At 42.7% G+C, this 21332-nt stretch overlaps 2 protein-coding genes across 12 annotated transcripts in view; both read left to right on the top strand.

Moving 5' to 3' along the window:
* Positions 1 to 2562, top strand: part of RAD17 (RAD17 checkpoint clamp loader component) — a 40744-nt gene extending 38182 nt beyond the window's left edge. For all 8 annotated transcript variants that reach the window (XM_057741724.1, XM_057741682.1, XM_057741732.1 and 5 more), the window contains one exon: positions 1783 to 2562. In XM_057741724.1, the coding sequence (XP_057597707.1) occupies positions 1783 to 2047 (265 nt within the window). In that variant the 3' untranslated portion in view covers positions 2048 to 2562. The remainder of the gene's footprint in view (positions 1 to 1782) is intronic.
* The window catches only part of MARVELD2 (MARVEL domain containing 2), a 36116-nt gene that overhangs the window by 9460 nt on the left and 5324 nt on the right, over positions 1 to 21332 (top strand). Inside the window, exons 1-4 of one of the 4 annotated variants that reach the window (XM_057741773.1) lie at positions 2839 to 2920; positions 7162 to 8328; positions 10990 to 11025; positions 16717 to 16865. In XM_057741773.1, coding sequence (XP_057597756.1) covers positions 7183 to 8328; positions 10990 to 11025; positions 16717 to 16865 — 1331 coding nt within the window. In that variant the 5' untranslated portion in view covers positions 2839 to 2920; positions 7162 to 7182. Of the gene's footprint in view, positions 1 to 2838; positions 2921 to 2972; positions 3105 to 3520; positions 3776 to 7161; positions 8329 to 10989; positions 11026 to 16716; positions 16866 to 21332 lie in introns of those variants that run through there. The other 3 variants (XM_057741746.1, XM_057741764.1, XM_057741755.1) reach the window with 3 other exon arrangements.

Raw genomic sequence — 21332 nt, 5'->3', positions numbered from 1 at the left:
ATAAATGTTATCTGTAAAGACCAAGGGTACTACATGTTGTACCAGTGATCAAAGACCATGTGATTGCATTGTAGGCCCATCTATTATATTTATTACATATAACAGCATATTTTCACCAGATCAGAATGGAATATTAAGCTAAACAGAATCATTGAATCACAGAGGCAGAGCAATCTTTAAAATCCTTGAGTTCAACAAATTTTGCATAGCTGAAAACCCCTTTTCAGCTTTCCTGTCAAGAGGAGTTCTTAGCCTATATTTGGAGACTGCAGTGATCAGGAACTACCTCAAAAGAATACTGTCTTTTGTATTTCTTTATCACAGGAAATTCAAACAAGTAAAAAAAAAATATATAGATATAGAGAGAGAAATCTACATCTGTATTGTTCATTCTATTGCAGAATGGCTTCTGAGCTAATAGTGATTAACACAGTGCTTGTAGTTCATTTCTACTTGGCTTATTTGTAAGCTCAAAGTATGCACTCAGGCATTCTAAAAAGGTTAAAAAGTGCTTGCTTCCTGGTTGCAAGGATAAAAGTAGATGATAAAAATGGCACCTATTACCCTTTCTACTAGTTCTCCTATTCCTGGTCCCAAATGGAAAACTTGCTTATCTGGGCTTTTTTTTCCCCCTACCTTCATAGATTCTTTAAAGGCCTTTGTAGTGTTAATGGTTTCTTCCCTGTAATGACTTAGCTATGGGGAGCCCATCATTCCTTTTACAGAAAGACAATGATGGATGGATCTTACAGCATCATCCCACTGGGATGTGGTCAGGGCTCAGACCTTTTATAGACTTCCCTTTTCTCCTCACTTCCCTCTGAATCAAAGAAGGACCAGCTGTTTTCACTGGGTCCTTTCCCCCCAAGATTATGACATCAAAATCAAGAGAAGACAGTTGTCTTCTCGTTTTTTTTTCTCCTAAGATGTAGTTAAAAGAATGTTATTTCTTTTTATTATTGGTTCAACTGATCTGCAGTGGGAGGCAGGATTTGTCATTGCTCCTTATTATAACGACTAGTACTACTGTCTTTCATTTATGACCATATTTAACATTCTCTTTGATTTACATTGATAATATTAAACTGAACATTTAATGTTACTATTTAATAACTGCATAGCTTCCTGTAATTGAACCTACACCTTGTTTTTGTACATTTAGCTTGTTTCCAGCTTTTATTATCACAGCCTTTCTTGAAGCTGAATCATGATGCATATCAAATACTATATATATAGGATGAATTCCTAGAAAGAAGATGCTGGGCTAATGGATATACACCTTAGCTCTGTATTGCCAGATTGCTTCCAAGAATATTTTGCTCATGTTACGCCCACTACAGTGTTTCAGCATGCTCTTTTCTCCTAACTCATGCCACCACTGGGTTTTATTATTTTAAAAGGTCTTTGCCAGTTTGAAAGATGATAATGTTAATTTCCATTTTAAAATTACAAATTAGGTTGAGCAGTTTGTTTAGTCGACATTCTTCTGTAAGCTATCTGTTCACGTTTTATGTCTTTTTCTGTTCCATTTAATTTTTTCTTTTTGTAAGAACTCTTTACTAAAGATATTAATTTGTGTTATAAGTTGCAATGATTTATTCAGTTTATTTACCTTTTTAGTCTTGTTTATGTTGTTAAATAAACCGGAGCGCTTGGCTAAACAGCCCAGGAAGGTAAATGAGAAACCACGGGATATGGCTTCATAATCCTCACACTCATGGTGTAATTTAAAGGAATCCCCTCCTTTGATTATTATTAATGCCTGTGTAATGAATGTGGCAGATTGAAAATGGAAGCCCTGACTGACAGGGAGCATGGAATGATAGACCCGGACAGTGGAGATGAAGCCCAGCGTAGTGGAGGGCGGCCTGCAGAGGAAGCGCTGCATGAACACACTCAAACCACTGAACCTGAAACTTGGTCTCTTCCTTTGAGTCAGAATAGTGGGAGTGAACTGCCTGCCAGCCAGCCTCAGCCCTTTTCAGCCCAGGGAGACACGGAAGAAGAAGACATGATAATAGAAGACTATGAGAGCGATGGGACGTAGAAAGCGGCCTGCCCGTGAGGTTGTTACTTGACAGCTTTCATACTCGTGTTATTCAGTGGTACTTGAACAGAGATAATAGACTTTTCAGGTGAATTAGTTGGTTAATTCTTCACTTTTGTAATATTTCAGCACAGAGAACCGACTTCTGTCATGTTGAAGTAAACAGAAGATCAGACCTTCAAATAATCGCTTAACGTGTTTCTCTAGTATTTATTTAGTCTTGTGAATGGTGTTGGGAGAGGAGGTCTGTGTATGAAGTGTGTTTGAATATTATGCCAAATGTCAGAAAATGTGAAGGAATAATTCAGAATACAGAAACTCTATGGGTTGTAAATAAGAATTATAAAACAGTTTAGGATGCAATTATGAGTGTAAATAAACTTTGTGCCTTATTCACAATTTCTCTCTGGTCTCTAGCTTCTCAGATACCATTTTTATATGTTGTACAGTGGAATACTTTAGATACTTTCTGGAAGCTATTTACATAATTTATATCAAAATTAAAATGTTGAATTGTGTTTGTTTCTCCTATCGCTCAGTGTTTCCTGACATGCATGTGTCATCGGGCATAGTACACAAGTCTCCAACTATTTCAAAAACAGGGAAGGACGGGGATGGCAACTTTGTGCAGAAAACTCCCCAATTTAATCTCACCCTCAGCGACCTTTCCAGAGCTCTCCTAGCGGAGGCCGGTCCGTAGCTACTGCCGTGAGGTGCGCCGGGGGTGGGGGCACCGACCCGCCCGGGCCCCAGGCGGGAGTCCGGGCCCGACAAAGCCGGGCGGGGCGAAGCTCGGCCCGGCCCCGCCCCGGGAGCCCGCTCCCGGTTTCAGAGCCGCGGGCGGCGTGCGCGCACTTCCCGGCGGCCGCGCAGGTGAGCGGGGCGCCAGGGGTGGGGCCCACGTGACCGGGACGCGGCGGGGAGGGGCCGGGGACCCCGGGCAGGTGCGCGGGGGGGGAGCGGGCCCTGGGGCTCCTCCCCCGCACCGAGCATCCCGGGGGCCGCGTGCTCGCTGCGCAGCTCGGCACTACCTGCGGCGAGGCCGGACGCCGGCGCGGTGAGGGCTGCGGGGCCCCGGGGGGAGTGGGGGCCTGGGGGGCCGGAGGGCGCCTCGGCCGGCCAGGGTTCCCTCGGCGGGCACAGGTGCCGGGCGAGACGCGCCCCACCCCCGGCCGCGAAGCCGCGGTCCTTCCGGGCGCGGGGTTATCCCGACCTGGGCACGTCCGGCCCGACTTAGTTCCGGCCGCTTTGGGCAGAATCTCGGAAGACGAAGAGTGCGTTTTCACTCCGGCGCGGAGACGCGCGCCTGGGTGGGCAGCGCCAAGGACAGATTTTGGGGTCGGGGGCGTAGCGGCCTGGGCAGAGACCCCCGACAAGGATGCTCGATATTCCCGGGCGCTCGCTCGAGGGTTCAGTTCAAAGCGCAGGGGCTTTTCTGTCCCTCGGGAAACCCAGAAATGTCTGAAATCTGCTCCTTTCTCGGGCCCAGCAAAACTTTAAAGCCAGCTGAGCGGTGATTCTGTTGGTGTAAAGGTGACGAAGTGGATTCCTGTAACACTGGGCTGGGGAGAACCGATTCCCCTCCCACCGATATGGCTTTCCTTGCCGAGATTCGTGTGCCAACAGAATGGGGTCGGGGCCCGGGAGCTTGAACAAAACAAAGACTCGCTCTGCCTCAGCCTGCAGATTCTAAGTGGACTCTCAATGACTCTCTGAAAGATGCTAGAGGTATCCAATTATTGAAATATGGTAAAATACAACTGACTATTCCCTTCCAAATTTACATAATTTGCTATTCCGCAGTTCTTCAGATTTGTAATTTTGGCTTTTTACTCAAACATTAATAAGGTGATTAATTCAAATAAGCCACTTTTCACAGGTGAGCGCGAATTAAATCCATTATAGTGAAGCACACGTTTGCCAGTGAGTTAAATTAAGCAACCGGTATCCTTTAAATGCCTGTATATCAAAGACATTGAAGGATGTGTAAAACTTGCTAAAGTTATTTGTTGTTGGGCTTTTACCTCTATTTTAGGAAAATGTATTTCAAGAATTATAGTAGTACTGTGCATTCCTAGAATTTAAATATTCTTAGACAACAGATACAGGGATAAAAGACAAAAAACAAAAACCCTGCTAATTGCTGTCATTTATAGAAATTTTCTTCTATACTAAATTTTTTCTCCTACTTTGTATTGGGCACCATGCTGGGCCTCACAGTTAATGCTCTAAAATTGGAGGGGCCCGTAAGAAGACCCCAGAATTTAGACCTCTTCTCCATCTCCACCTAGTACCCCGATGATTGTATTGTCTATGGTAGTATATACCCCCTTCTGAGGGTGGACTGCCTACTTGATATCTTCATCTGGACCTCCAACAGGTATCTCAGACTCTCTTCAGGCTGCTTCTCCCAGGATTAAGCTGGATCGTTTCATCTTCAACATTTCTCCACCCTTCCAGCTTAGCAAGTAGGCAGTCTACCCACAGAAGGGGGTATATACTACCACAGACTAAATACAATCACCTGGGTACTGGGTGGAGCTGGAGAAGAGGTCTAAATTCTGGGGTCTTCTCATGGGCCACTCCAGTTTCAGAGCATCAACTGTGAGGCCCAGCATGGTGCCCAATGCAAAGTAGGAGAAAAAATTTCGACGAAACAAGATTGATCGTAAGTTGATAATTACTGAAAGTGGTTGATGGGCACATAAGGGCTCATAGTACTATTCTTTTCCCTTTTTATTGTGTTTGGAAATTTCTATAATAAAAAATTTTAATTCCCAGAACAGAGTTTGACCTCCTCTTGCTGTCTTCGTTGCTACCACCATGGTCTGTTCAATTACAGCTGACCCTTGACCAACACAGGTTTGAACTGCGTGGGTCTACTTATATGCTTTTTTTTTTTTTTCAATAAATATGTACTGCAGTACTGCATGGTCTGCAATTGGTCAAATCTGTCAATGGATTTGGAACCACAGCTACACATTACCGACTATAAAGTTACACTTGGGTTTTTAACTGCAAAGAGCATTGGTACCTGTGTTCTGACTCCTGTGTTGGTCAAGAGTCAACTGTATTTCAGTGGCCTCCTAGCCAGTCTTCTTCTTTTCACCCTTTTCTCCTGGAATGTACTCTTAACACAGCATCCAGAGTGATCCTGTTAAAGCAAGTCATACCATGTTAGACCCCTATTGAAAATTTTCCAGTGGCTTCTCATCTCACACCTAATAGAATCCTAAATCCTTTCTAATGATTTTTAAGCCCTAACAATTCAGATGGCCTCAATTCTACCATTCACCCTCTCACTCACTCTGCTGCTGCGTTCACACCTTAACAATTCTCGAACATGCCAGGCACTCCCACTTTAAGGCTTTTACACTAGCTGTTCCATCTGCCTGGAACGCTTCCCCCGATACCTGCCTGGCTTCTTCCCTTATCTCCTTCATTTCTATATTCAGATATCATGTTCTCTCTGCAGACTTCCCTGCTCACTCCATTTAAAATTATAACACTCTAGCCACACTACACTTCTTATCCTCTTCCTTAACTTTGTTCCTTGGCGTCCGATATATTTCACTTGCCTTATCTATCATCTGTCACCACCACCACCACCCCCACCCAAACACACACACACACCCACTAGAATTTAAGCTCCGTGAAGGCAAGGATTTCCTTCGGCTTTGTTCACTGATACATCTTCAGCAGGCCTGGTGCGTGGCAGGTGCTCGGTAAATACTTGTTGAGTGACAGATCTCTGTTTTACAAAGTAAAACAAAATAAAGCCTTAGGAATCTCTAAATTGTTCAACACCATAAAGGTAGGATTACCAGCTTTAATTTTGAGACCTTTATAGTACCAAGTACAATGCCATGTGCCCAGCGAGTCTTCAATAAATACGAGCAATTTGAGGGAGAAAATCATTGTGCCTTAAACCTAGTAGTTACATTAGCAAATAGTTTCCCTTTTGCATATATGTCCAGGTCATAGATTTCATGAAGGAAATCAACAGGTTTGATAAAAAGTGTTTTTTCTGTGCTTTGTTTTTCAGGCAGATTGAATACCCTCCAAGATACTTTCTGAGTCTTTCCATGGCAACAACAAATCACCTTTAAATAATTGCTGTGGAAAGAGTGATATCCATGGCCATTGCTGTGGCTCTGGGTTGTACTTTCAGGGAATCTTAACCTTTGGTGATTTTTCTTCTGAGAATTCAACTTTTTAAATCTAGTATCAGGTGTTATCCTATTAGAGTGCAAGGAGGAACTCCCGTAATGCGACTTCCTGAGTTAGGAAGGAAAGGGACTTTCCACTCCCTGTGTTTATCAGGCTGCTTCTCCTGGGCTGTTCCAAAGCAGACTTGAGTTAATGAAAGTGAAGAGTATTTGCTGACCCATCAAATTTTGGTGTGTTCAAACTTGTAAACTTGTTGATTTAGGTATTTGAGGAAAGTACTCTGCTTGGAATATGTTAGCATCCTGTATTATTAAAATGTAGTCTCGTTTTTGGTTTTTTACCTTTTGTTGTTTATAGAGCTCATAGGTAAATTCGACTTATAAATATTTATTTATTTATTTATTTAGGCTGAGGTAGGTCTTTGTTGCTGCGTGCAGGCTTTCTCTAGTTGCATTGAGCGTGGGCTACTCTTCATTGTGGTGCACAGGCTTCTTTTTGGCTTCTCTTTTGCAGAGCACCAGCTCGAGGCACACGGGATTCAGTAGTTGTGGCATGCAGGCTCAGTAGTTGTGGTGCACAGGCTTAGTTACTCCGCAGCATGTGGGAATCTTCCCCACCCAGGGATCGAACCCACGTCCCCAGCATTGGCAGGCGGATTCTTAACCACTGTGGCACCAGGGAAGTCCTATAAATGTTTTAATTAAGAGCTAAGATTTAAAATTTTGATTGCCCTTAAAATCTCACAGAATGATTAGTATATTCCGGGCTAACATAATTGTTACACATCTTTAAAATGTATGTATTTATGTTGTCATTCTTATATATCATAATAATTAGATATGATCATATTGGTTTCCTGAATATGATTATTTGCTACTAAGTAAATAAACCCAGCATCATTGAAAGGATAAATGACTAAGCATAAGTGATAACTTTAATCTCAGCCCCAGGTGTGAACATCACAAATGTTGTCAAATGACGGATCCAGGAATCGGGACAGGCACTATGATCAGGTCCCGAGGGACTCGGACGATCAAGATGGCACCGTAAGAACCTTCCAGACTCTTCATGACAGTGAGCTGGCTGTGAGCGCTGATCCGTTGCCACCACCCCCTCTCCCGTTACAGCCACCATTCGGCCCAGAGTTCTACTCAAGTGACACGGAGGAACCGGCCATAGCGCCAGATCTCAAGCCTGTAAGGCGCTTTGTCCCTGAGTCCTGGAAGAACTTCTTCCGAGGGAAGAAAAAGGACCCAGGGTGGGATAAGCCGGTGTCAGACATCAGATACATCTCCGATGGAGTGGAGTGCTCACCTCCAGCCTCTCCCACAAGACGAAGCCACCATTCACCCCCCAACTCCTGCGAAGATCCTCAGGGCGGGTCCCAAGGCAGCTGCCATTCCCGGAAGGAGACCGAGGCAATGTTTCCGTACGACCCCTGCGGGTCCCTAGGCCGACACACACACACAGCCCGAACCTACAGTGAGAAGGTGGAGGAGTATCACCTGCGGTATTCCTACATGAAGTCGTGGGCAGGCCTGCTGCGGATCCTGGGTGTGGTGGAGCTGCTGCTGGGGGCCGGCGTCTTCGCTTGTGTCACCGCGTACATTCACAAGGACAGCGAGTGGTATAACCTGTTCGGATATTCACAGCCCTATGGCATGGGAGGCGTCGGTGGCCTGGGCAGCATGTATGGGGGCTACTACTACAGTGGCCCCAAAACCCCTTTTGTCCTTGTGGTGGCTGGATTGGCTTGGATCACCACCATTATCATCCTGGTGCTTGGCATGTCCATGTATTATCGGACCATTCTCTTGGACTCAAATTGGTGGCCCCTAACTGAATTTGGGATTAACGTCTCCTTGTTCATTTTGTACATGGCTGCAGCCATAGTCTATGTAAACGATACCAACCGAGGTGGACTCTGCTACTATCCATTATTCAACACACCGGTGAACGCAGTGTTCTGCCGGGTGGAAGGAGGACAGATAGCAGCGATGATCTTCCTCTTTGTCACCATGATGGTTTACCTCATTGGTGCTTTGGTTTGCCTAAAGTTATGGAGGCACGAGGCAGCTCGGAGGCATAGGGAATGCATGGAGCAACAGGAGGTAAGAGAGTTCGCCACCTTTGCTTGTTCTTTCTGTTTACTCACTCCTTGACTATATATCGTTCTCAAAACAGAGCCGTTGTTGTTTTTAATGGTCTGAAGTTCAAAAGGCCTGGCTCGGTATCTGACATGCTCTGACCGGGATAAGCCACTCTGGCATGTCACTTGTATAATATTGCAAGCAGACCCCCGATGTGTAATTGAATATATAGTTTATGGGTTGCACTATTGTCTGTCTGATACTTAAGGGGAAAACACAGCTACTGAATTTCTACAAGGAAGAAGAAGAACATATTCAGTAAAATCAACGTCTCATCAATAAAGTAAGTTTGAGGACAGTCTTGATTCTTTAGTGTGGTAAGACTTAGCAAAAAAAACATAATTGTTCAGTTACAAGAGGAAAGTGCTCATTTAAATCTTTTATGGTGAGTCCCACTTTCTTCCAGCAAGTTAAAGGTAAATAACAAGATGATGACAGTGTTTAATGACCTCAATGGTAAAAGAGTTCTTCCTTCACCTAACCAAACTCTTGCTACATTTAAGCTCTTTTGTTTTACAAGCTCCCCTGTGAATATTAAAATAAACCGTTGCTCCATAAACTTATCCTGACCATCTGACATACAGCTGCTACTCAACAGATGACTATGAAATGAAATAATACCTCTGTACAATTTGAAGAGTTGTCTCTCTTCTCTAGTCTGAACTTTAAAGAACCATCTATTCATCATCTTACACGTTTAGAATGTTTTCCTCTGGACCCTCTAGCTTCCCTGCAGTGTAAAATTAAAATAGTCTGAGGGTTATGATTAAAACTGACTATTACAGAGTAAGAAAAAAACAAAGAAAAAGCAGTATGATGAACCACATTTAATTTTTTTTTAAGTATTGAGAGGTTGAGCTGTCATGACATACTCTATGAACACTTGCCTAGGCGTTTTGATCTTTTATCCTTACTTTGGGGATGAGTGTTCCAGAATTAGAATGGGGGCCCCGCACTTGTTTTTATTTCTAAGATTTAACTAAATATAAGAAGAAAGATAAGGAGAGTTAATAATAATGATAATACCTGGACAATCAGATTATATAAAAGCCCTATTTAAAAAAATATTTTTGGAATGGTAGCAAAAATGTTAGAGTATGTTCTGCTAACTTCATTATTCCTTGAAATAAGTTGATGTTTTGCTTTCTTCTTCTAAGGAGAAGTGTGCGGTAGAATTTCCTGTGTTTCTGGAAATGTCAGTATTACCTTAAATATTTTCTTAATTTTAAGTCAACTATACCATGCATTCTCCCCCCCACTTTTCCAGAGACTTCCTAGATACAATTGCAAATGGTGTATATTGGGTAAAACTATACCTAAAAATGAATCCTTCTTTATATACTCAATAACCTATGTATTTGCTCACTGACGTATGTACTTTTTTTAATCTTATGCATAATAACAACAAAAAACTTGACTAATTTTATAACAGGACCTTATGTGTTCTACACAGAATCCCATACTCTAGTGTCATAAAATATATTTATCTTACTAGAACTTGACATAGATTCAGGTTATTTCTAAAAGCATATCTCAGCACCATAAGCATATTTTTTTTAATTTACATCTGTGTATACAAAGTAAGGAACTTTAAATTGTAATCAGTGTGAAATCCAGATAGTGAAACGCACACTTCCTTATAATTTTATGTAACTTTAAAAAAAATTTATTATTTATATGTATTTGTTTATTCATTGGCTGCGTTGGGTCTTCGTTGCTGCACACAGGCTTTCTGTAGTTGTGGGGAGCAGGGGCTACTCTTCGTTGCGGTGTGCAGGCTTCTCATTGCAGTGGCTTTTCCTGTTGCGGAGCACGGGCTCTAGGTGCTCTGGCTCAGTAGTTGTGGTGCATGGGCTTAGTTCCTCCACAACATGTGGGATCTTCCCAGACCAGGGCTCGAACGCATGTCCCCTGCATTGGTAGGCGGATTCTTAACCACTGAACCACCAGGGAAGCTCAATTTTATGTAAGTTTAATAATTTTGGGGCTTCCTAGGTGGCACAGTGGTTGAGAATCCGCATGCCAGTGCAGGGGACACGGGTTCGATCCCTGCTCCAGGAGGATCCCACATGCCGCGGAGCCCGTGAGCCACAACTATTGAGCCCATGTGCTGCAACTACTGAAGCCCACACACCTAGAGCCCGTGCTCCGCAACAAGAGAGGCCACGGCAATGAGGAGCCTGCGCACCACTCACCGCAACTAAAAAGAAAGCCCGCACACAGCAAAAGAGACCCAAATGTTAAAAGACATAGTGGAGTGTAGCTTTTTTCTATTAATTTTATAATTTAACCATCCCTAACTCTTTAATTGTGCAAGGTAACGGGAACCAGGAAGAAATAAAACCTGTAGGTAATTCAAAGCAACTCACATAAGAGTCGCCACCATCTCCATATTTCCAACTCTGCTGTCTGCTCCTGATTGATAGGGAATCACAGTTATCCCTCCTCCTCTGGTTCTCAGCTGGCCCATCAAAACTTGGCCAAAAGAGCAGGAGGACCATCTGTAAAGTAGAAAACAACATCTGTAAAATTGAGACCGGGCTATAGATGCAAATGGACAAAAATATTTGCAAAGTAGCTTCACATATCTCTGAAAAGTCATTGTAATTCTTTTTGTTCCAGATAAGTGAGCCATCACTGCCATCAAAAAGGAAAATGGTAAGAATAAAGTTCACGTTATATTTTATCTCTAGATTTGTTAAATAAGTTTCTCTCTTGTCTGTTTATCTGTAGAGTAGATCAACTCTCTATTGCATTAAATTCATAAGGGGACTCTCAGCTTTTTTCTAATACTGAGAGGACTAAATCAGACAAGGCTATTGTAGCATCTTTTAATTTTGTTAGATGAAGCTTCTGCAAGTGAACATAGTTGCTTCTCCTTATATATTTAAATTTAATTTTTTTTTTTTAATGAAGGTGATTCTCCCAATTTTCTTCAGTCTCTTTAAAGTTCTTCCCCATTCTTTCCTATTTGTCTCACCTTGCTTTCAGATGCCAAATTTTGTTGTGTTGGGAAAGAAATCCCTATCCCACAATTTACTAACTGCCTGACAGTAGACAAGGTACTTAACCTTCCCAGGCCTTGGTTTCTTCATCTGTAAAATTGGAATAATAATAATTTCTACCTCACAAGTTTGCTTGATGCTAAGATGCTGTTATTATAATTATTTACATATATGTAATTAATGTATTTTAATAATCATAATTTTACCTCATTGAAAAGTTCTTTTTTAAGATGTTAGGCATTATTTCTAAGCAAGAAATTAAGAATCCAACTGTTGGGTTTGTTTGTGTCTTTGAAAAGGGAGTATATTCCCTTGGGTCAAAACTCTCACACACAGTCTTCTCTCATCTCTGTACCATGGCTTCCCAGTTCTCCTGTGGAGGCGACCCGTGTTAGCAGTATCCTGTGTTTCCTTTCAGAAGTGTGTGAGATAGCTATATATATATGTCTATATAGATATATATACACGTATATATGTTTGCTCTAATCTCTCTTTTCCACAAATGTAGCATACCACACATATTATGTCCCTTGTTTTTTCACTTAATATATTTCCAAGATGTTTCCTTATTAGTACATAGAAAACTTCTGCATTCTTTGTTTACAACTATGTAGTATTGCATTTTATGGATGTACCATAATTCATTTAATCATACATCAACATGTAGGTCGTTTCCAATCTCTCCCTATTAAAAACAGTGCTACAGTGAATAACCTTATACATATGAGTAAATGCTTGTACATACTTCCTTCCATATATGTATAAGTACACCTGAAACATAAATTCTGAGAAGTGAATTTCTGGATCAAAAGGGATTTACATTTTTGTTTTGACTGCCAGATTGCCCAACAGAAGTTCTACCAATTTCCACCTCCAGCAGCACTACAGGCTTCCTCACACCCTGACCAACACAGTGTCAGGAAATTTGTTAACATCTGTCAACCTGATAGGTGGAAAATGGTAGTAATGTAGTTATTATTTGCATTTCTCTTATCAAGAGTGAGATTGAGCATTTTTCATATATTATGTTTGCATTTCTTTCCCTATTAACTATCTGTTTATATCCTGTGCAGTTTTTCTTTATTGGGTTGCTAATTTGTGTAAGTTTTTTTTTGTTAAGTGTATTCGTTTTGAAAATACCTTTGATGAGCTTCTTTTTAGCTTTATTCTCTATATTGTAACATACAAATACTATTTGAAAATGTTTTGTTCATGCTGAAATAAGGAATCTCTTTGCTTGGTAGGGGTTAAAGGTGGTGTGTTCTTTGCAGATGTTGACTGCACAGCACGAGGCTGGATGGGGCTGTCTCACTAAGGTACCCCGTGGCAGTGACACAGCGATGGTGGTCCTTCTTGGCCAGGGTGGAACTTATGGGCCTTCTGGTCAGTGCCTGAGGTGGTGGGATTTACCAAGGGGATTAAGTGCAGGGTAGAGTCAACCTGAAAGGCTTCGCTGAGTAGAAGTTGCCCCAAATGATGGGGTAATCTGACGCAGCCTCCAGAGGTGGGACAGAATTAGGAGGATCTGCTCAAGAGTTCTTGGTTCGTCTGTTCAGCTGCCCTGGAAGGCTGGTGCCCAGTATGTTCAGGTTATACTGCAGTATCTCAGATCCTGAGAGGTCCTGGAATAATCGGGAATAACCTTAGTGGAGTTAGAATCCCCGTTCCTAAGACTCCTTTGAGAATCGTATCAGTCTGGTTAACTTCCACTGTTTCAAGATATGGGAGCAGAATACAAAGAGCATCCTTTCAAAGACCTCTTTTCCTGGGTGGTGGGTCACTGCAGACTGCCATATTTAAGTGTATTCAGAGGCAGAGGGAATCTCATGCCTTAATTGAGGAATCTCTGCTGGACTTACCAATGAGAACCTTATAGGAAAGGTTGAATCTCCGGCTTCTCATTGGGTGTGATCTTCCCCTGCTTCCTTCCTGGTTGTCAGTAGGGAGGAATTGGCAGATGACCACAGGAGAGGCAGTGCAGTGTGGCAAAGAGAAAATAAACTTTGGAATCAGGCAAAACTGAATTTGAGTACTACTAGCTCTGTGATTCTGGGGAAATTACTTACCCTCTCTGAACTTGTTTCCTGTCCCTTGTTTGGGACTATCTGCTAGGCTGTCCCTTCTTGTTTTGTGTTGTTATGAATACAATTTTTAAAAAGCAAATAAGATCATTTAAAAAAGAAATCATATACAGACATAAAGTGAGATCAAACAGAGACAGAAACAAATTCTAAGAAGTCCCTAAGTGTTGAGCAGATTTCTTTTCTAAACTGGAAAAGTCAGAATCTGATCTGGGCCTCAAAAGTAATGGTGTGGTTTTAGGATGGGGTCTATGCGTCATCGCATCATATGCTCAAAGGGAGGGAGAGTCAGAAATTAGACAAAAGCACCCTGAAACACGTCTGGGTCTTCCTATTTCTAACTTGACATTCAGCCCATTTTTAATTTGAAAAGCTTAGTAATTATATCCATAGCATTACTTACCCCATGGCTTAATTACTTTCTCTTGCCTCACAGTAAGGCTTTTCTGATATTTGCTGACAAGGCTAGTTTTTGCTAGATGCAAAGAAAGGTCATGTGAAATCCGGGGCCGTGTGTCTGTAATCAGGAGTCCTGTTTGAGAGTGGTGTGACCCAGGGCTGGAGCAAACTACCTCCTTCCCGTGAAAGCCTGAAGAGATTTTAATTTTTTGAATCATATCTAGTTCTAGATTTTTTCCCCTTTTGGGTTTTCTGAACTGATGATCAGTGAGGTTCACCCCGAAAGAGTGAAAGAAAATTTTAAGAGCATAAAAACAGGAAAAAATAAATAAATAAAGGAGATGAAACAGTCTGTGTGGAAATATCCTGACTTCTTAGAACTCCCTTTTTATATTAAAAGGTGAATCTTGGAATTAGGGATGGGCAGGTAAGGAAAATGAATAGTTTCTGCTTGAAAAAACTTTGCCTGGGGGGGAGAAACTTCACGTGGACTCTCCTGCCCGACGTGACTACCTGGGTAGAGTCCGTGATTTTGACCAGGAAAGCCGAGCCTGACGCCTGGGGCTGCTGACCTAGGGAGTCCGCGTGCTTCCTGGCAGCTCCTCAGGCAGCCCCGGGAAACACAGATGGTTCAATATTTAGAAGCTAAAAAGGGATGCCATGAAGTGGAAATCCACTTATTTAAGCCAAAAAAAAAAGTTTTCCCTAATTTTACTACCACGATGGATTTTCAAGATTAAACATAAAAGAATTCATTAGGGTGAAGAAATGGCACCCTGACCGGCAAGGAACAAAGCAGGATGGATACTGACCTCCGAACATGTTTCCTAAGATACTCTTGTTTGGTCTCTGGGTCTTCTGCTCCCCACTCACATTCTTGCTGTTGGGGGCACACGTCTGGGCATCCTTCTGGCCGAGGGGACCTGGTTCCCCTTCCACCCAGCGCTGCGGCTGTGAGCTTCTCCTCTTGGTAGCCCTACCCCAGGGCAGGTCAGCAGCCTCTTTGTCTGTGCACTAATCCATGGGCTGCGCTATTTGGTGAGATTACAGCCGCTAGCTTCTAGAATGAGCTAATGTTAAACCAGACCTCAGAGGCAGCCTCAGAGATCGAGAAACCAGGAAACAAAGGATTTTAAAAGCTGCCTGATAAGGTAAAGAGCAAGGTTTTTAAATCCTGTTTTGTATTTTGTTTTCAATGGGTCCCTCCCAAGCAGCTCTCAGTTCAGCGAGTTTAATTCAGCAAACGTGGACGGAAGCCCCAAGGAGTGAGTGGAGGGAGCTTTCTTCCATGTCATGGACTCAACATGCCCAAGCAGTATGGCTTTGCCCCACCCCCACCCCATCACACACTCATTTCTAGCTTTAGGATTGAGCAGTATACACTTAAATAAACTGGTTTCCTTGTGTCACTCATTTAAAGAATCCACGAGCCAAAAAAGTGCTGATTTGTTTTGTTGGATGGTTGGTTGGTTTTTATTTTGTTTTGTTTTGTTTTTCTTTTTTTGTTTTTTTTGGCTGTGCCATGCAGCTTGTAGGACTCAGGCCCTGGTTAGAGCAAGGAGGAGTCCTAGCCAATGGACTGCCAGGGAATTCCCCCAAACTGCTGGGTTTAATCATGGTTTTTGCACTCATAGCTGTGAGACCTTGGAGGATTTACTGAACCTCTCTGAACCTTGCTCCTTTATGTGTAACATGGAAACTCCTCTCCTGGCATCCACCAGCCTCACCTATTTGGTTGGTGTTCTGGGTGCTGTCCAATGGGGCCCTCAAGCACTCCTTTCCTAACCCCAAAGCTGCGTACACATCCACTTCACCCTGCCCATTCTGGAGTGAGCTCCCCTGGGTCTTCCACTTGTGTGTTCCTTCTGTGGGCTGTTTTAGCTCCTTTTTTTTTTCTTTTTTAAATATTTATTTATTTGTTTGTTTTGGCCACACTGGGTCTTAGTTGCAGCATGTGGGATCTTTAGTTGCTGCACACCGGATCTTAGTTTCAGCACATGGACTCAGTTGTGTCATGCATGCGGGATTCGTTCCCCGACAAGGGAACATGGAGTCTCCCTGCATTGGGAGCACGGGGTCTTACCCACTGGACCACCAGGGAAGTCCCTATTTTAGCTCTTAAGGCCCACCCCCCGATGCTTTCTCTTTGGGCATTTTGGTCTTCTGTTCTTTCTCCCTCTCTCCCTCTTTTGAATGGATCTTTTTTTTTTTTATACTACGTAGACCTCTAGGAGCTCTCCAGTTTAGAAGCCTGGTGACTTAAACCATCACCTCCAGCATTCTTGTAGACCTTTTCAGGGAACCACAGGTTAGGAACACCTAGGAAAGTAAAGACACCCACCGCCCTTCCCCTGGATTTGTTTGCTCTGCTTTTCAGATGATGAAATAACGAGACTCGTCTCCCGTTCTTACCTGCTCGGTGGCTACTTGTAATTGATTCATCTCACGTTGCTGGTGTCACTTTTTTCTTTCCATTTAAGTAGGCTTGTTCCATTTTTATCCTTGATTTTCTTATTTTGAGCTGCATTTTCTATTGTTGTACAGCTGGTTGGGGTATAAATCTTAAATAAATGAAGTACTTAAGACACATTTACCATTTCTTCATCCACCTTTGATGATCCCACAATCGGGATTGGAGGGTGTTTTATCTATTATATACTCTCATCTCTTACTATGTTTTCCTTAACCGTTACAAAAGTGTTCAGAAAACTTTGTGACTATAAAACACAGAATTCTGAAGGGAATGTTGATTTGCCATCTCCACTTTCCTTTCTTCTCCAGTTTTCTTCTAAGAATAAAGTTGGGATTTTTTTTTCCTTCTGCCTTTGTTTATAAATAAATCCCCTTTCTCTCTTTGACTGTAGTGTGACATGGCCACTGGTGGTGACAGACAGAGAGACCAAGAAGATAATCTTAAAGAACCGAGAGCAACAAAAATGAAACCTGAAGTACTGAGTAGACAGATCCCCCCGGGCCACATCCCGAAACCAATCGTGATGCCGGACTACGTGGCGTGAGTACCTACCTAAGTCCTACTTCAAGATAAAAATAGGTTGCATTTGGGTTTTCATTTTTCTGTTTGTCTCCAAGTTAATACTCTGCTTCAAGTCAATTATATTTGAACAGTTGTTTGTTTCCTGAGAGGTAGTATATTGAGTTGAAGGTACTGTACGGTCATTGAGGAATAAACTAATTAGCTGATTTCCTACTCCTCTTGTTTTGGTGAAAAAGTTATCACTTTGGTTTATTTTATTTTTCTTCCAGTTTTATTGAGATATAATTGACCTATAGCGCTGTATGAAGTTGAAGTGTGCAGCATAATGATTTGACTTACACACGTCCTGAAATGATTATCACAGTAGGTTTAGTGAACATCTGTCATCTTCTATAGATACAAAATTCAAGACATAGAAAAAAATTTTTCTCTTGCGATGAGAACTCTTAGGATTTACTCTCTTAACAACTTTCGTAGAGAACATACAGCAGTGTAAATGACATGTATCATGTACATTACATCCCTAAGACTTATCTATCTTATAACTGGAAGTTAGTAGGTTTTGACTACCTTCATGCAATTCCCTCTCCCACTGCTTCCTCCCCCCTACCCACACCCCCGCCTCTGGTAACCACAAATCTGATCTCTTTTTCGATGAGTTTGTTTTTGAAATATCATTGACCTACAACACTGTTAGTTCCTGGTGTACAACATAGTGATATGATATTTCCATATGTGTCAAAATCATCCCCAGGAATGAGTCTGGTTATCATCTGTCACCATGCAAAGATATTGCATAGTTATTGACTGTATTTCCCACACTGGACATGTGGTACCCGTGCCTCATTTATTTTGCAACTGAAAGTTTTTACCTCTTAATCTCCTTCACTTATTTCTTTACTTCCCCCACCCCCCTCCCCTCTGGCAACCACCTGTTTGTTCTCTGTACCTGTGAGTCTGTTTCTCTTTGGTTGTGTTCGTCCAGTGGCTTTGTTTTTTAGATTCCATGTGTAAGTGAAATCATACAGTATTTGTCTTTCTCTGTTTGACTTATTTCAGTAAGCATGGTACCCTCTAGGTCCATCCATGTTGTTGCAAATGGCAAGATTTCATTCTTTTTTTTTTTTCTTTCCAACTTTACTTTATATTGGGGTGTAGCTGAATAACAATGTTGTGATAGTTTCAGGTGCACAGCAAAGGGTCTCTGCCGTACATATGCATGTATCCATCCTCCCCTAGACTCCCCTCACATCCAGGCTGCCACATAACGTTCATTCATTGTTGTGGCTCAGTAATATTCCTTTCAACCACTCTGTGTCTTTTGATTGGAGCATTTAGTCCATTTACATTTAAAATAATTATTGATAGTTGTGTATATATTGCCATTGTGTTCATTGTTTGGGGGTTGTTTTATGGTTCTTTTTTGTTCTTTTCTTCTTCTTTTGCTCTCTTTCCTTATGATTTGAAGACTGTCATTAATGTTACATTTGGATTTCTTGCTCTTTTTTGTGTGTGTATCTATTAAAGATTTTTTTTTAATATTTATTTATTTATTTGGCTGTGCCTGGTATTAGTTGCAGCACACAGGAACTTTGTTGCAGGATGCAGGATCTTTAGTTGCAGCATGTGAACTCTTAATTGCGGCATGTGGGATCTAGTTCCCTGACCAGGGATTGAACCTGGGCCCTCTGCCTTGGGACCATGCAGTCTTATCCACTGCACTACCAGGGAAGTCCCCTTTATTATAGACTTTGTGGTTACCATGAGGTTTATATATAGAAACCGTATATATATGTGATTATTTTAAGTTGCTGATCTCTTAAGTTTTTTTTTCTTTTTTTTAATTTATTCATTTATTTTATGTATTTATTGGCTGTGTTGGGTTTTCATTGCTGCAAACGGGCTTTCTCTAGTTGCTGCAAGCAGGAGCTACTCTTCATTGTGGTACGCGGGCTCCTCACTGTAGTGGCTTCTCTTGTTGCAGAGCATGGGCTCTAGGTGCGTGGACTTCAATAGTTGCAGCACATGGGCTCGATAGTTCTGGCTCATGGGCTCTAGAGCACAGGCTTAACAGTTGTGGCGCATGGGCTTAGTTGCTCCGCGGCATGTGGAATCTTCCCAGAGCAGGGCTTGAACCCGTGTCCCCTGCATTGGCAGGCAGATTCTTAACCACTGCACCACCTAGGAAGTCCCTGATCTCTTAAGTTTGAACACATTTTAACAACCCTACATTTTTTCTTTCCATCCCCAACATTTACTGTTTTTGACATCAAATTTTACGTCTTTTTGTTTCATGTATCCCTTAACTATTTATTGGGGATATAGATGATTTTATAACTTTTGTCTTTTAACTTTCCTACTAGCTTTATACAGGGCTGATTTACTGCCTTTACTGTATATTTGCCTTTACCGATAAGATTTTTCCTTTTGTAATTTTCATATTTCTAGTTGTGGCCGTTTCTATTTAGAGAAGTTCCTTTCACATTTCTTGTAAAACTAGTGTGGTGGTACTAACTGTTTTATCTTTTGCTTGTCTGTAAAACTTTTGATCTCTCCATCAAATCTGAATGAAAGCCTGCCAGGTAGAGTATTCTTGGTTGTAGGTGGTTCCTTATCGCCACTTTAAATATATTATGTCATTCCCTTCTGGCCTGCAGAGTTTCTACTGAAAAGTCATGTGATAGCCTTATGCTAGTTCCCTTGTAGTAACCTGTTGCTAATCCTTTGCTGCCCTAGTTACGGAAGTTTTGAGCTATTATGTCTCCAAATATGCTCTCTGCCCCTTTCTCTCTCTATTCTCCTTCTGGGACCTATAATGTGAATGTTAGTATGCGTGATGTTGTCCCAGTGGTCTCTTAAACTGTTCTCTCTCTCTCTTTTTTTTTTTTTTAATTCTTCTTTCTTTTTTCTGTTCAGCTTGAGTGATTTCCACTGCTCTGTCTTCCAGTTCACTGATCCATTGCTCTGTATTATCTAATCTAATGTTGATTCCTTTCAGTATATTTTTCATTTCACTTACTGTATCCTTCTGCTGTACTTGGCGTTTCTTTTTATTTTTGCACTCTGTGTTTAAAACTTCTGACTTCTCACCCTGTTCATCCATTCTTCTCCCAAGTTCTTCAGTTCTTCAAACATCTTTATGAGTATTATCAGGTAGTTTGCCTGTTTCCACTTTACTTGGTTTGTCTGGAATTTTATCTTGTTGCCTCATTTGGAACATAATTGATTGCCTGTAGCCTAATTTTGCCTAATTTGTTGTTTTTATTACTGTGTATTTGGTAGGTTGATTTTGTTTCTCGCCCTTCAAGAAGTGGCCTTTTGTAAAACATGTCCTATGTGTCCCAGCAACGCACTGCCTTCTGGTCACCAGAGCTATATGCCCTAAGGGTGCCCCTGTGTGGGCTGCTTGGGTGGTCTGGTAGGTGTGGCTGGCCACCAGTCCTGTTAGTTGCCAGGCCCTGCCTTGTGTGGAGGCTGCCAGCCACTGGTGGGTGGAGCCAGGTTATAAGGTTGCTGTCTGTGGAGTCCTGGGGGATCTCAGGGCTAGTGCTGGCCCACAGGTGGGCAGATCTGGTGTCCAGAGTTGGTGATTGCAGGCCTAGGAGTCCCAGATCTACTGTCAGCCTGCTTGAGTGAGGCTGGTTCCTGTCATGGCTGGTTGTAGGATCCAGGGTGTCTCAGAGCTGGTGTCAATTCCCAGGGCAGCTGGCTTAGGGGCCCAAAGTGTCTCAGAGCTGACGTTGGCCTTCTGGTGGGTGTGCAGGGTCCGGGGGTCCCACAACTTCAGCCTGCTGGTGGGCAAGGCTGGAGCCCAGGGGATCCTGGGGCTAGTGCCAGCTTGCTGGCAGGTGGGGCCAGGTGCTGGGGTCCTGGAGCTTGTATAGGCCCACCAGTAGGTGGGGCCAGGTCCTAGGGCTAGTGCTGGCCCTCTGGTGGACAGAGCTGGGTCCTGGGGTCTCTGGCTGCAGGACCCAGGTGTTCCAGAGCTGGTGCTGGTCCTCTGGTGCATGGAGCCAGATCCTGAGCTGCTGGGGAATCGGGATCTTAAGATGGCTGGCCTGCTGGTGGGTGGCTGTGTCCCCACCTGGCTAGCTGCTTGGCCTGAGGCATCCCAGTACTGGTGTTGACAGGCCGGTGGACAGGGCCCGCTCCCCATGCTAATAAGCTAGAGGGAGGATTACAGCACCAGTGTCCTCATGGTAGGATAAGCTCCCCAGAGTAGCTGCCATCAGTATCTGTGTCCCAGGGGTGAGCTCCAGTTGCCTGCTGCCACTCCGGGAGGCTCTCCAGGCTTAGCAGGTGGGTCTGACCCAGGCTCCTTTCAAGTTACTGCTTCTGCTTTTGGCCCTGGAGCGTGTGATATTTTGTGTGTGCCCTTTAAGGGTAGAGTTTCTTTTTTTTAATTAATTAATGTATTTATTGGATGTATTTATTTATTTATTTTTTATTGGCTCTATTGAGTCTTCATTGCTGCACACAGGCTTT

Source organism: Hippopotamus amphibius, chromosome 1 (assembly GCF_030028045.1).
Source record: "Hippopotamus amphibius kiboko isolate mHipAmp2 chromosome 1, mHipAmp2.hap2, whole genome shotgun sequence".
In the NCBI taxonomy this organism is placed as follows: Eukaryota; Metazoa; Chordata; class Mammalia; order Artiodactyla; family Hippopotamidae; genus Hippopotamus; species Hippopotamus amphibius.
Note: the sequence above shows the minus strand (reverse complement) of the source record. Positions and strands in the feature narration are given on the sequence as shown.